This window comes from Phascolarctos cinereus, unplaced genomic scaffold (assembly GCF_003287225.1).
Source record: "Phascolarctos cinereus isolate Bilbo 61053 unplaced genomic scaffold, phaCin_HiC Scaffold_4;HRSCAF=312, whole genome shotgun sequence".
Classification (NCBI taxonomy): Eukaryota; Metazoa; Chordata; class Mammalia; order Diprotodontia; family Phascolarctidae; genus Phascolarctos; species Phascolarctos cinereus.
In genome coordinates, this window is record NW_027555847.1 from 53526776 (window position 1) to 53541488 (window position 14713).

A 14713-nucleotide genomic window follows, 5' to 3' on the forward strand; every position below is an offset into this window, starting at 1 on the left:
GAACTGACAAATTTCATATATGGAAGTAGAGAGTCTTGATAAATATAGGTGATAGAAACTTAGGAGTTTTTCTCCATCCTGGATAAGGTAGATGGTTGTCTAAATATATCTTGATCAGACTCCATCTTTGTGATTGTTTTTGAGTTCTGGTCACAACATTTTGGGAGAGATTTTTGCAATCTACCTACAGTAATGGTAGGCCACCATTATGGGGACCGTGTCCCATTAGTATTGGTTTAGGGAACTGGAGTTGTTTAGCATGGAGGAAAGAAGACTTGGGAGGAATCACGATCTCAATCTTTACACTCTCTGGAGGGCTGTCATGTGGAAAGATAAGGTTTACTTTGTCCTCTGAGAGAAGAGCTAAAATCAATGAGAGTAAGTTTCAAAGAGGCAGATTTGGGCTAAATATAAGAAGGAATTTCCTAACATTTAGAGCTTCTTATAAACAGAAAGGGCTGTCCCGAGAGGTGAATTTCCTGCCACTGGAGGTATTCAAGCAACAGCTGAGCATCCATTGTTGTTCAAGTGTAGGTTCACTTAGATGACCTCAGAGATCCTTTCCCTTCCTAAGGTTTTGTGGGTCTCAGAGCTGTAGTTCAGGAAAGGGACTTAAAGATAATCTATCCTAAGCCTTATTTTACAGATAAGGAAACTGAGTCCCAAAGAGGTGAAGTGATTTGCCTCTGGCCACAGAAATGCTGAGAAGCAGAATGAGAATCCTAATCCAGATTTTCAGACTTCAGATTTGGTGCCCTTTCCACTACACTCACTACCCCTGATTCTAAGTCACCTTAAGTCCTGTCTGGGACTCAATTTCCTTCTAATCCCCGGTCTCTTAGTCCTTTGGCCAAGCAGCATTGGATCTATCATCTAAAGAGTGAATCAAAGCAGTATCTCAGAGAACTCGATTTTCTTATTTAGAAAACAATGATCTAGTAGATATGACTAACTGCCTGATTAAAAAAAATTACAGGAAATATTTGTTGGCCAAAAAAATTAGAATCACTGAATGTTTGATTCACAGGATAATTGAAACCATAGGATGCTAGAGTTGAAAGGGACCTTTGAGATCAATCTGGTCAAACCCCTTCATTTTACAGGTAAGGAAACTGAGGCCAAAAGAGGTGACATGACTTGCCCAAGGTCACACAGCAAGTTGGTGGCAGCGCTGGGACTAGAACCCAGGTTTCCTGACTCCCAGGCCTGTGTGCTTTCACCTGATTGTTTCTGAAATAGAACAGATCAAAGTCCTGTGCCTCTTAGATGTTAGAATTTTACTTGGTCTAAAACTTGGATAGATCACAATTACCCAGTAAGCCTTATTCAGAGAGAGGGAGGTAGGAAAGAGGGGAGGTGAAAATATGAGGGACCCCTTGGAAAATCATGAATTTCCCTTTTACACATCTGTGAAGATTTTCTGTTCTTTTGTCTGTGTGCGCCTTCTCTACATATGAAGGGCTAGTGATGTTGCTTGTGTCTGACTCCTTTATATATAACCATTCTTTTCTCTTGCTGTTTTTTATTGCCTATGAGATAGTGTTTTCTCAGCTAACTACAATCTTGAAGCATAGTAATAAGGACTCTAGAATGCCTTATTTCTTTTCAGCTATTCAGAATTTAAGACCTCAGTATACTGAAATAGGTAACTGGAAACTCATTTGATGCAATATGAGTGATCTTGAAGGCATATGGAAGTTTGATTTTTGGAAATTAAGTCATATTTTCCCATTGGCTTTCATGATAATTTCAGAGATGTGTACCTGTAGACCCCCTTCTCGCACCCCTCAAAAAAAAGGGAACAATTGCAAAAGAAAAGGGTAAGAGAGAGGAAGAAAAATAAAATCTATACTGTAGCAGCCTTTTTTCAATCACATATTCATAGATTTGAATATTAAAATGAATCTTTACTTTCATAAATTTGTATAATAAAGCTCATGCTGTATCCAGGTTTACCACACAAAGCCCACCTGTAAACAATCATGTATTTAAAAGAAAACTATGGCGGCAGCAGCAGTAGTAGAAGTAGTAGTAGTGGTGGTGGTACTACTATTACTACCTCTAATAACATAATACATGCTTATATAAATATAAATTATGTAAATGCTACATAATAGTACCACTAGTACTGCTCCTACCACCACCACCATCACTATTGCTGCTGTTGCTGCTGCTGCTGCTGCTGCTGCTGCTACTACTACTGCTACTACTATGCATTTATAGTGCTTTCATGTTTGCAACATGCTTTACAAAAATAATTTCATTTTATCCTCCCAACAAGCCCCAGGAGATAGTTGCTATTATTATCCGCATTTTACAGATAAGGAAACTGAGGTAGGCAGTGGTTAAGTGCCTTGCCCAGGGTCATACAGCCAGTGCAACCAGATTTGAATGCAGGTCTTCCTAACTCCAGGTCCAACAATCTATCCGCTGTAGTACAACCCAGGTACTAGCACATTAACACCACATTAGAAGTCATTCTGTGTCAGGTTGTGTAGTAAAACTGAAATCATAGAATCTGTGCTGGATAATAGTTTATGACAGGAAAGGAAAAGCATTATCTTTGGCATACAAAGATTCTTTTGAAGATGGGTTTTTGAATAACCCTTCATCTGTGCCATTTCCATAGGGCCATTGATTTAGTGATGAAATGGACCTTTGAGACCATCTAGCAGAAACCCTTCACTTTCTAGAGATGGAAAATGAGGCCCTAGACAGGTGACTTGCCTAGGAACACATAGATAGTAAGTAAAGAGCCAGGATTTGAGCCCAAGTCCTATGGCACCAAACCTAATTCATTTTCCATTGACATTTCTAATCAGCCCTCCAGTAACTTTCTTCTCCATATATTTAAAGATCTTTAGTGGAAATGGCCAGTGAAAATGCATAATTTCAGTCATTTTCTTGATTTTTAAGAAATATTTGACCTGGTAGAACAAAAACAAAGGTTTTCCTTTAGCACAAAATTTCTACTTTCCATAGGCTAAAAGTTTATAAAATTAATACCAGGTATGACCACAGAGATCACTTTGTTCATTAACCTGCTCCACACTCACATCAAATGAGGCATAAAATAAGATATATGTTTACCAAAGTTTTCACCAGTGTGGTGGAGGATCTCCTATATAGAAAAGAAACAAAAAGATTCTCTTTTGGTGTTATGGCAGCTTAGTATGGTGGACAGAGATGGATCTTGGAAGACCTGGTTTTGAGTCTTGCCTCTGATACATACTGGCTGAGTGATCTTGGGTAAATCATTTAAACTCTCAGTGCTCTAGGCCAATGGTGTCAAACTCAAAAGAAGCAGGGGCCTCTAAACTGTACATGAGAATCTGTGTGGACCGCATGTTGACTTAGAAAACCACATACTTACACCATCAATGTTCTGTTGCATTTTAATTCATTTTGTCAAATATTTCCAATTACATTTTAATCTGGTTCAGATCACACTCAGGAGAGTTGTGGGTGGAATGGACCATGTGTTTGACATGTCTGCTCTAGGCAACTCTCCAAGATTATAAGTTGCAGAGAAGGTGCCACCCTACATTGGTAGAGGAAGTTCCTTACTGGCAGTGCCCTGTGCCATTGAATCACAGGCCTGATCTCTATTCATATCACTGTTGAGGATCTCAGAATGGTCGTGTTTTACTGAGGACATTGTACTCAGCCATAAAATTTTACAATTCATCCTCAGGAAAATATGTAATTATTCCAAAGAAATCAGTCTAGTCATTTACATTGGAAAAACGAGATGAAAATGCCTCTTATTCTGATTATGCCATGTTACTGATTGTATAACTCCTTGATTTAGTCCAACAGCACATACATTTCAAACTGATGGTATAATTGATCAATAATTTAGGGCCAGAGCTAAGTTGGTTGGTTGGTTCATTGTTGTCCTTCGTTCTTGAAGAGGATTCTTGAAGAAGACCCAAATGATGTTAGAGTCAAGTTACAATGTGTCCGACTGTGACTGACCAGACCAATATGAGCCCGGAATGCTCTACCACAGGTCGGGCGCAAATAGTCCGTGTGAACATTTGTGGTGGATTCTCTAAATTTGTGCATCTCACATTTCTTTTGAACTACTTCAATTCTGCTTTGCTTATGGAGCACGGTTCCTTCTTGATGTAGATAGGCCACACTAGACAGTCCTTTGCCTGCATCTCCCATGTCACGTAATCAATTACAAAGTTCTTCAGAGAGAACCAGAATTAAGTAGAAGAAGGAGAATGGCCTAGATTACTTTTGGCAAATCAGGAAATGCCATGATCTTGAAAGCCCTCAATAGTAATATAAAAGAGTTGGTGAGTTTGAAAGGGGTAGATTACTATTGATAACTTATGCATATGCATTAGAATGAAACATCATCAGAGAAAGTTATGACTAGAAAAAGGAGCCACGTAGAAAGAACAAGAGGCGATAGGTGATCAGCCCTAGTGCTTCTTTGGTACTCTCGAGATAAGATCTAAAGGGAGGCTTCTGACACATTGTAGGGATCTTATATCCTTTCAAGAGAATTTATAGAAGAGCTGGATAATTGTCACCTTGGATTCATTGAGGTTTGGAGTGTACAGTGGAAGCAAGAGTCATCCTGATGATTGTATGCTTTGATGCTTTCATGGATCCAATATTTCATTGATGTGGGTACTTCCTTCCCTGCTAATAGATTGAAATCCATTGACTTATCCTGTGTGAATCTTGCTTATGTCATTCTAGAAATCTTCCACAGAGAATTTGTTTATGGAAAGATGCTGGTGTCTCTTAATATTTCGTGGATACCAGCTGTTATCTATCACTCTTGATAACTATACTTAGCATCATACCAGGCATGTAGTAGGTGCTTAACATAGGGCTTGTTCCCTTCTCCCCTTTCTTTCTCCTCTTTGAGACATATGTGATGATGATTTTCATGAACATGGCATTGTTGGCAATATGCTGCAACCTACTTACACCCACCATGCTACTTTCAACTGACTTTTGGTTTGCCTGAAATTTAGATTCTCCTGAGATCATATTGTTCTGTGCTCCATAGCTTTGAGAAAATAACTGTTTTAAAAAATGTTATATTGAAAGCACTGTCATCCACCTCATTAACCTTTTCCTATTTATTGATCAGTCCAGCTCATCATCTGTTTGCTGTGCCTGCCCAAGATGAACTAAATCAAACACTTTCATGTCATAATGTAGTTGATAAGCAATTTTTTTTATCCACTTGGTTTTCCCTGTGTGGATTGTTAGGCCTTTTTCTTTTGAGTAATCACAAATGCAGTTGAGGAGGCCCTAAAATGTGCCCAACATCCATGAAATCAGCATTAGATTACCTGAAAACAGAAGAATCTGGCACAGTTTTTTTTTTCATCTGTGGGGAATCCTTCTTGTCCTTGAACCTATAAAATTGGAAGACTTAACAGCAGTTTGAATGCCTTTGTACTGTGAATTTACCTTTTGCATATATTTCCTAAAAACTGGGATTTTTGAAGATACTCGAGACCTTGCAGAACCAACTTTCCCACCACTCCTTCCTCTCTCAACAATGCTTCGGTTCTAAAATGAGTCCTAGGGAGAGTCCAGAGGAATCAGCATCCTCTACCATTGAGCCAGTTGACTTGAAAAATTGATAGAATTTCATCTTCTCCACCTCTCCAATCCCTGCTAAGACTGATTGACAAGAGTGATCAGTAGTTAAGCACGCCTTCCTTTACTTTCAACAAAACAAGATCTTTCCTACTCTTCAGCTGCTTAGTTCAAGCCTTCGGGGGAATCTCCTGAAAACCAGAGGGAGGATTTTTGCAAAGACAACACCAATTACATATTTACTCTGCAAAATTAGGTTGTGGCAGTTTCTGAGGGAGAGGCATAACTGTGGCTCCCAGTGGCCCCAGCCTCATCTTGGCAGCAATAATTGTTTGCTGCTTTTGTTTTTCATTCATCTCCACATTCAAAACCATTTATGCTCTCTTGGATTAAAAATTATTATGAGTAAATTTGTGCTGAGTGAATGAATTCTCAAAGGCAAATTGAAAAATAGTCTTATTTTCTACCAAGGCTGTCCTCAGGGTCTTCTTCAGAAAAATCAAACTGAGAGGACTTCTCCTACTTTCATGCTGATGGGGATGGGGGAAAGGAAGGGAACAAACATTTATTAAATGTTTACTGTATGCTAAGCAGTTTACAAAAATTATCTTATTTGATTCACACAACAACCTTGGGAGGAAGGTGCTATTATTACCACCATTTTACAGTTGAAGAAACTGAGACAGAAGTTAAGTGACTTGTCCAGGGTCACACAGCTGATAAGTATCTGAGGTCACATTTGAACTCAGGTCTTTCTTACTTCAGGCCTAGCACTCTCTCTTAATTAGATAATTACTTAATTACTTTAATTACTGCTTAATTAGGAGGGGAGGAGACATTCTGATGCTTGGCAGAAGAGAGGAGAAAAAGAGAGACCCCCCTACCACAATGCCTGATGAGGCAGCATAGTAGAGATCAGGATTTAGAAGGCCTGAATTTGAATCCCAGCTTTGTCCCTTAGTACCTTTTCATTGGTAGGCCTCAGTTTCTTCGTTTGTAATAAAAATAGCTGATATTCAGAACTAGGGATAGGGCCTAGACCTTTGGTTTCATTAAGAACTCCCATGTGAGAACATTCTCTTAACCAATGCAGGTCTCTGCAATGTGTCTTAGGGGGTTTCCTAAAGCTCTGAGCAGTGGGTGACTGGTCATGCAGCCATTATGTGTCCAAGGTGGTCTTCCTTGCTTCAAGGCATGACTTCCATCTGGATGGTATTCAAGACTCCTTTCTAGGTCTAAAATCTATGATTTTTGATCTTTGGCAAGTGAGTCACAGGCTTTAACATTTTAGGAATTCCTTGACCCCTATTTTAGATCAGAAAAAGGTTATTGTGGGGCTCCAAGGTTACTTTGCAGCCAAGAAGGAATTGCCATCCCCACCACTCTCTTTCATTCACCCTGATCCTAAGAGTCACGCAGAACATGAAGGCACAGCCTGTCTGGAACTCCCTCCTTGGTGTTCAGTTCGACAACCATTTATTGTTCAAGGGTCGTGTATATCTCATGACTTCTTGTCTTGGCTCCAAAATTCTGCAGGTCCCAGAAGCCATAAGGAAGTGCCAACAAGCAGGAATCACTGTCCGCATGGTCACTGGGGACAATATCAACACTGCTCGGGCTATTGCCATCAAGTGTGGCATCATCCACCCTGGGGAAGACTTCCTCTGCATTGAGGGGAAGGAGTTCAACCGGCGAATCAGGAATGAGAAAGGAGAGGTAACTCTAAGCCTAGGCCACTGAGGAGATGGCCATTACTATTAGCCAAACTGTATTCAACTGACCTTGGAGTGGGTTGTAACCCAACCCTGGGCAACCTCTTCTCTACCTTAGTTTCCATATCTTTAAAATGGATGATTGTGTCATAATAGAAAGGCCACTATCTCTGGAGCCAAAGGACCTGGGTTCAGATCTCACCTTTGATACTTAATACTTACGTGACTGTGAGCAAGTCATCCATCCTCCCCGAATCTTAGTTTTTCCATCTGTACAGTGATGGAGCTGGATTAGATAGTTCTGAGGTCTTTGGATCTTATGCACTCTAAGGCTCCTTCTAGCTTTAAAGCTCTGTGATGCAGAGGCTTATCCCACCTACAATCATTGTGTATCTCTGCCTTGGCAGGCTGGGCACAGTTAATACCTATTGGCTGTGGGCATCACTAACCACATGGGAGCCACAGAGGGCCGAGGGTATTCCCAATTCCTTCTCCTCTTTTATCTGTCCAGTTAGCCTCCACCTTTGCCTGTTTCATTCTACTGTACCACATCCTCCAGTACCAAGACTAAGATTAGCTATTACCCACCTCCCTGGGCTCCAAGGACCCCAACCCTGAGTCACAGAACCTGAGAGTTAGAAGGGGTCTCCTCAGCCAGGTAGCATAACCCATACCTAAAAGGCATCTCTACTATACCTGCCAAGTGGATGTGCTGTCTCTTCTTAAAGACCTTCCCAGGGGAGGGAATGCACCACCTCTCCAGGATTCCCCATCCCAATTCCAGAGAGCATCAATGGTTAGCGGTTGTTTCCTGATGTGAAGCCTAAATCAGCGTCTTCAAAACTTCTACCCATCACTCTTGTTTCTACCCATTGGGAGCAAAAAAGAACAAATCTGATTCCTCCTCCACTCAACAGTCCTTCAAATACTGAATACAGAAATCCCATTTCTCCCAGTCTTCTTTTCTCCAGACTAGACACACCTAGTTCCTTCTACCACATGTCATAGGACATTGGCTTAAGGATCTTCACTCTCCTAACCAGCCTCTCTTACCTTTTCCAGATTGAACAGGAACGAATAGACAAAATCTGGCCCAAACTGCGGGTCCTCGCTCGCTCCTCCCCTACAGACAAACACACTCTGGTCAAAGGTAAGGCATTGGATATAGATGCTCAACCCCAGGGTAGGGGAGATCTGAGGCTCATGGCCCCATCTTGGATCAGACAAAAAAGTGGTTCTGTTTCCACTCAGGGACTAAAATAGTGGCACCTCATGGGTCTGCAAGTCTCAAGGAATGGGGAGCAGAGGAATGAGGATGTTTTACAAGAGATTCGCTGTACATTGGAGTGATAATCAGATCACAATCTTTCATAGTCCTAGGAAACCCTCTAAGGATAATCAATCGGTCATTCAGCAAACATTGTTGGCTATTATTTGTCAGACACTGTGCTATGCACAGTGAATAATACTAAGATAAAATTGAAGAAGTCCTTGACTTCAGGGAGCTTATATATATACTGGCAAAAAGTTACAGTAAAATGAAGGAATTTTATTTTTGGCTCACTCAAAATTTTGTATTGGTTATGGGTTGAGACAGAAGAGAAAACAATGCTAATGAGGCAGAGATGGTGAGATGCCCCATGGTGTAGTGGCCACTCTTCTCTAGACAGGGAGCCACAATTCCTGAGGTCTAGTTCAAGCTGTGATGCTATGACCAGTATGACTGTGAGTAAGCTACAGTCCTTCCTTTGGTATCATTTTCCTCAACTACAAAATGAGGACATTGGGACCAGGTGATTTCTAAGGTTCCTTCCAGCTCTGACTTTCTAGGAACTTTAGTTATAGCCATTGTTTCCTCTTTTCTCCCTCCATGAACACTTTCTCCACAGCTGTGTGGCTACAGGAATGAATATCTTTTGGAATGCTCACATTGTGTATTATGGCAGAGGAAAGGCTACAGTGGAGTACCATTTGAGTCAGCCTAATTGAATCTTGGAATTTGCTTAGAATCCTAGCTTAGCTTTTCCCTCTCTATGTGACCTCAAGCAAGTCATTTCACTGCTCAGGGTCTCAGTCTCCTCATCCATAAATTGGGTGGAAATATTACCTTCCTTGTTTGGGCATTATGAAGACTGAATGAGATATTGGCTGTGAAAGTTGTTTGAAAAGTGCAAAGAGTAGAGTAACACTATAACAGAAAGCGTTGGGGTACAATTCTGGTGTCAGAGGACCTGGGTTCAAATTTCTGTTCTGCCATTTAGTACCTGTGTGATCTTGAAACTCACCTGCCTGCGCCTCAGTATTTCCATCTGTACAATAAAGGGATTAGACTATTGTCCCTTCCAAATCTGAATCTACACTTCAATGAATGTCCCACAAAAAGAAGGAATTTGCTTACTTAACTCCTTCAAGCCCTGTGTATGTTTCAAATCTACTGAAAATAACAAGGGAAATTAATTTTTTTTCATTGCATTATATCTGTAGAAGGGCTGAGAAGCCATATAAGCTTCTGTACACAGTAACAAGTTATATTAACAGCATTGGATTTAGCAGATCTTGGGGCAGCTAGGTGGTTCAATGGATAGAACACTGGCTCTGGAGTCAGAAAGACTCCTCTTTCTGGCCTTGTACACTAGCTATGTGATCCTGGATGAGTCTCTTAACCCTCTTTGCCTCAGTTTCCTCATGTGTAAAATGAGCTGGAGAAGGAAATGGTAAACCCCTCCAGTATCTTTGCCAAGAAAACCCCAAATGAGGTCACAAAGAGTCAGATGTGACTGAAAATGATTAAACAACAATGTTGTATTGCATTTTTATTTATTTTGTTAAATATTTCCCAGTTACATTTTAATCTGATTCAGGCCTTAAGCGTGTTTGACATCTCTGGTCTAGATGACCCTGGGGATCCTTTCCAACCCTAGAGCTATGAACCCTTGGTCACATAATTGTTTGAGGCAGCCTTGACTTCTAGTGTGCTGTTCTCTCCTGGGCTTCAGCCTGCTTCTAGTCCAATTTCTGCTACTAGGTAAGTCACTGACCCTTTCTGAGCTCTAATTTCTTCCTATGTAAAAATGGTAGAAGTTGGAATTGATGCCCCAGTTTTGTTTCTATGTACAGAGGCCCTGTTTGAAAGGATTGGGTTCCATGCTTGGAATGTGGTCAGGAGACTTCTGAAATGCCTCGGTATAAATATCACTAGATCTTTACATTTGATCACTCAGCAGGTTTACGTTTGATCTTCCTGCAATCCATTAGCCATGCGTGTATCTGAAGCATAACTTATCAGCAGAAAGGGTCTGCAAACCCAGGTGGTGCTGCTGCACGAAAGCCATATTGTTTGTGCTCCAAAGGGTGAAATTCAAGGTCTGACTGGTAGAGACTTTGATCTCAGTACAAAGGAGAAAGGACTTCCCTTGGATAGGGAAATGAGAGATACACCTGACTCATCTGCTCTATGTTATCTTGTTGGTAACCTAAGCTTCCCATCAAACTGATGGGAGCCCCTGCATTTTTTATTGCATGTGGTGTGAACTATTGTTTTTGAAAGGCATAGAGATATAGTGGAAAGAGGACTGGATTTGGAATCAGAGTACTTGGTTTCAATTCCAGGCCTTGCTGTAGACTATTTATGTGACCATGACCAAGTAGCTGAACTTGGTCTAGATGACCTCTGAAGCCCCTTCCAAATCCAAGCCTCAGTTTCTTCATCTGTAACTTAAGATTATCAACCCAACCTACCCCAGCTAGGTCATTGTGAATAAAAAGAATTATTAAGCATGTACTATGTGTCAATCACTATGCTACGCACTTGGGATGCAAATAGAAAAGTGATATTTTCCCTGCTGTCAAGGGAGCATTCTAATAGAGAGAGACAACATATAGGAGAGTTGGCTGCAGGGCAAATGGCAGAGTTCAGGTGTCCTCAGGATGCAGCAGCAAAGCAGAGGGCAAGGCCTGGAATCTGGAGAGCACAATGGCAGGGAGATGATAATACACATCAAAGCACTTTATAAGATGTAGAGAGTTCTGTACCCACCCAAGGACTTTAACAATCTGTGACTTCTTCCAGGTGCAAGAGCCCCATTTCCTGTTGCATATGGCGAATGATCAATATCTTCATGAGTTTTTAAAGGAAAACAAACAAATAGAAAACATCCCCTAGTGACCACCGTCCTGGTGATTAACCTCTCTAAACTTAGCCAGGATGGTCTTTGGACAACAAATATTTCCAGCTTGGTATATAGGCTTTCTAGCACCTGGGTTATTTCCAGTAGCATAACTTTTGAGAGCCCAGAGGATAGTGGTAGAGAAAAGCACTTTACAAATGCAAGTTGTTATTCATCTTAAGAAAGGTCTGCCTGACTGTAGTGCTTGGGAGAGGCCTTGAAATGGCTTTGACCCATCTGTCCCACAGGGTTTGACCTTCTAGCTCTATGGCTCTGAGACCATAATAGTTCTCTCCTCCAAAAATAATCAGGCATGGAAAAAATGGATCATGACTGGGAAACTTATCGATGCTCCCCCAAAAAAGAGTTTATTTTAAAATAGGTTATGGGTGATTGGCTTGAGAGTCCATGTTGAAATGAGAAGTAACTTGCTTAATGAGTTGCAGGGCAAGGGTCCCCAGTAGGTCCATGATAACTTATGGGTCAATCTTTGAGTCAAATCTGGTTGATCTCTGAGACAATTATTAATAGACCAGACCTCTCTTGTCATTTACTTCAGTGGTGTTTCCACCCTGGTCAGTAAAGAGCCCTATAGATCAGGATCTCATATCCTCCCCCAAATTCCATCAACAACGCATTTGATTTAATGAGTCAGTCCATCAAAAAGCATTTATTATGCATCTACCATGTACCAGGCACTTGGTTGTGTACTGGGGAAGCAAAGCTAAAAATGAAATAGTCCTTGCCCTTGAGAAGCTTATATTCCATCAGATGAAAAACGTACGCATGTATAGCCAGTGATAATGTATCCAAAGCTGAAAAGGATCACAGACCACAGGATTGTAGGGTTGGACTATTCGCCGAAGCAGAGAGAGGTTCTGATGCATGTCATAGGATCGTAGCCAGAAGGGACCTTAAAGGTCACTTGGTCCAACCACCTCATTTTGCAGATGAGGAAACTGAGGCTAGGTGACTTGCTGAGGGCTACATAACTAATAATTACCTGAGGCAGGATTCAAGTTTAGGCCTCCATAAAACTCCCAGTCCAATGATAGTGTCAGGATCAGGATTGAGGATTTGAACCCAGGTTGTCTGATTCCAAATCTGACGTTCTTCCCATTAGGCAATGGTGCCTTTCTTGTTCTTCCTGTGGTCTTGCTATCCCCCTAGCTTTGTTATATTGTGACTATGCACCATGGCTGGTGTTCCTTAAAATACCCACATAAAAAGAGGTGTAATTAAATAAAGCACAAGAGCATTAGCAAATTTAGACTCTGTTTTGTTCCTGTTTCCAAAGAGCCAAACTATATATAGATCTCTTTCCAAAATCATTTTCAGATTCATTCAATTTGAACTCATCATTCTTTAAAGGGACCAATAGGATGTCAGAGCTGGAAGGGACTTTTGAGTTCATCTAATCCAGGATTCTCATTTTAGTATATCTTCAGTAATTTTAGTGATGAAGGAATTGAGTAAGGGGAGGTTGGGGTAGGGAATGACTTGCCCAAGGACACTTAGCTAGTTGGTAGCTGAGTCTGGTGTTAGAAAGTGAATGTGCAGACTCCTAGTCCACAGTCTACTAGATCACCCTTCTATGCAGGGTGATGAGCTAGAAAGAGCATTAGGCCAGGGGTAGAAAGACATAGCTCTTACCCTTAGCTTTGCTGCTATGTCTCTGTGTGACCTCGGGCAAAATGGGGCCACTTCTTTTCTTGACTATTTTAGGTAAGATTGTTAAAGGGTGTGGCAGACAGGGGTGCCTCATGTTTCTTGCTCACTCCAGGCCTTTTCCCTCTCCACAGGCATCATCGACAGTACCCACACGGAGCAGAGGCAGGTCGTGGCCGTGACTGGGGATGGAACTAATGATGGGCCAGCCCTGAAGAAGGCAGATGTTGGCTTTGCCATGGTACGGGCATGAGTTGGCCTCTATAGTGCACTCACCCCTTTTATCTGCTGAGAGATCCAGATTAAAATTTAGTCAGCCTTGGAGGTCCAGAGTTTTCTTCAACCAATAGATCTTTAGGAATCACTTCCTATGTCTTCAGACCAAAGCTGGGAATAAGTGGGTACAGAATTATCAGATATGATCTTTGACCTCAAAAAGCTTACACTCTAGCTGGGGAGACAAAACGAATGCATTTAGAGCATTTAGAAAACTCTGCAAGAAAAAAAGAAGTTAGCTACCTAGCGATATATTCCAGACCAGAAAATATAGATCTAGAGATAGCTAGCTAGAGAGATAGATAGATAGACCGAAAGAAAGAAACCAGCAATCAATCGGGGAGTTCGGAGTTCTTAAAGAAGACTTCACAGAAGGTATGTTTTGAAAGACAGAGCAGCATTTGGATCGGCAGAGAGGAGAAGGAAAGGCATTCTGGGTGAAGAGATGTCAATGAGTTTTATTTGCATGCTGATGTAGGTTAAGGAGTATTGGAGTTAGTAAGCCTGAATGAAATGAAGAGTAAATGTGAGGGAGAAATGAGAGAAAGGTTTTCATAGGTTGGGTGGAGCCTGGTTGTGGAGGAACTTGTTCTCTAGTTATTGTTTCAATATTATTGAACAAACATTTATTGAGAGTCTACTATGTGCTAGGCACTAGGAGAGAGAGAAGATTTAGATGAGCCATAATTCCTGTATTGGGTGAGTTTAGAGTCCAACATGGGGAATGTCTAGTCCTCCCATAGCCAGCCTGGCACCATATGCAATTAGGCACTTGATCGATGTTTTCTCATGATGGAGAAAGAGATTTAAATGGAAGCAAGTTCCTCTTCATCATGAGACTGCGCTGATGAAGTATCCATGTACCCAGTTGTTAAATGTAACGTGCTACTCAATGAACGAGGCAGAGAGAGGCCTTCCCTTCGGAAGATAACACACCGATAGGATAGAGGCAGGTAGATATGAAGAATAAACACAACCGACAAGTATATTTCAATGTTTAGATTATTCTCAGCCCATGGGCACAGTACCTGTGGAGGAGGAAATTGTCAAAAGGAGTGCGTAGGCTAGTGATAATACTCGCTCCATTGAATTGTGCGAGCTTTCTCAGAGGATGTGGAGTTTAGGTATGTCTGTCTCTCGTTTGCACTCAGATAGGCCCAGGCTCCATAGTAGCTAAAGAGAACCTCTTTCCCAAACCAAAATGGGCTTCTGGATTCTCCTAGAGCTCAAATGTGCTGTGCCTATGTCTGAAGGCTTCCCATGGTCCCCACAATTTCCTAACACAGAGACATTCCTTCTTCAGGGGGCTCTCCA

General features: G+C 41.4%; 1 protein-coding gene across 12 annotated transcripts in view; it reads left to right on the forward strand.

Annotated features, from left to right (window-relative positions):
* The window catches only part of ATP2B2 (ATPase plasma membrane Ca2+ transporting 2), a 404797-nt gene that overhangs the window by 357608 nt on the left and 32476 nt on the right, over nt 1-14713 (forward strand). For all 12 annotated transcript variants that reach the window (XM_020981028.2, XM_078152198.1, XM_078152196.1 and 9 more), the window contains 3 exons: nt 7114-7293; nt 8352-8439; nt 13258-13364. In XM_020981028.2, coding sequence (XP_020836687.1) covers nt 7114-7293; nt 8352-8439; nt 13258-13364 — 375 coding nt within the window. The remainder of the gene's footprint in view (nt 1-7113; nt 7294-8351; nt 8440-13257; nt 13365-14713) is intronic.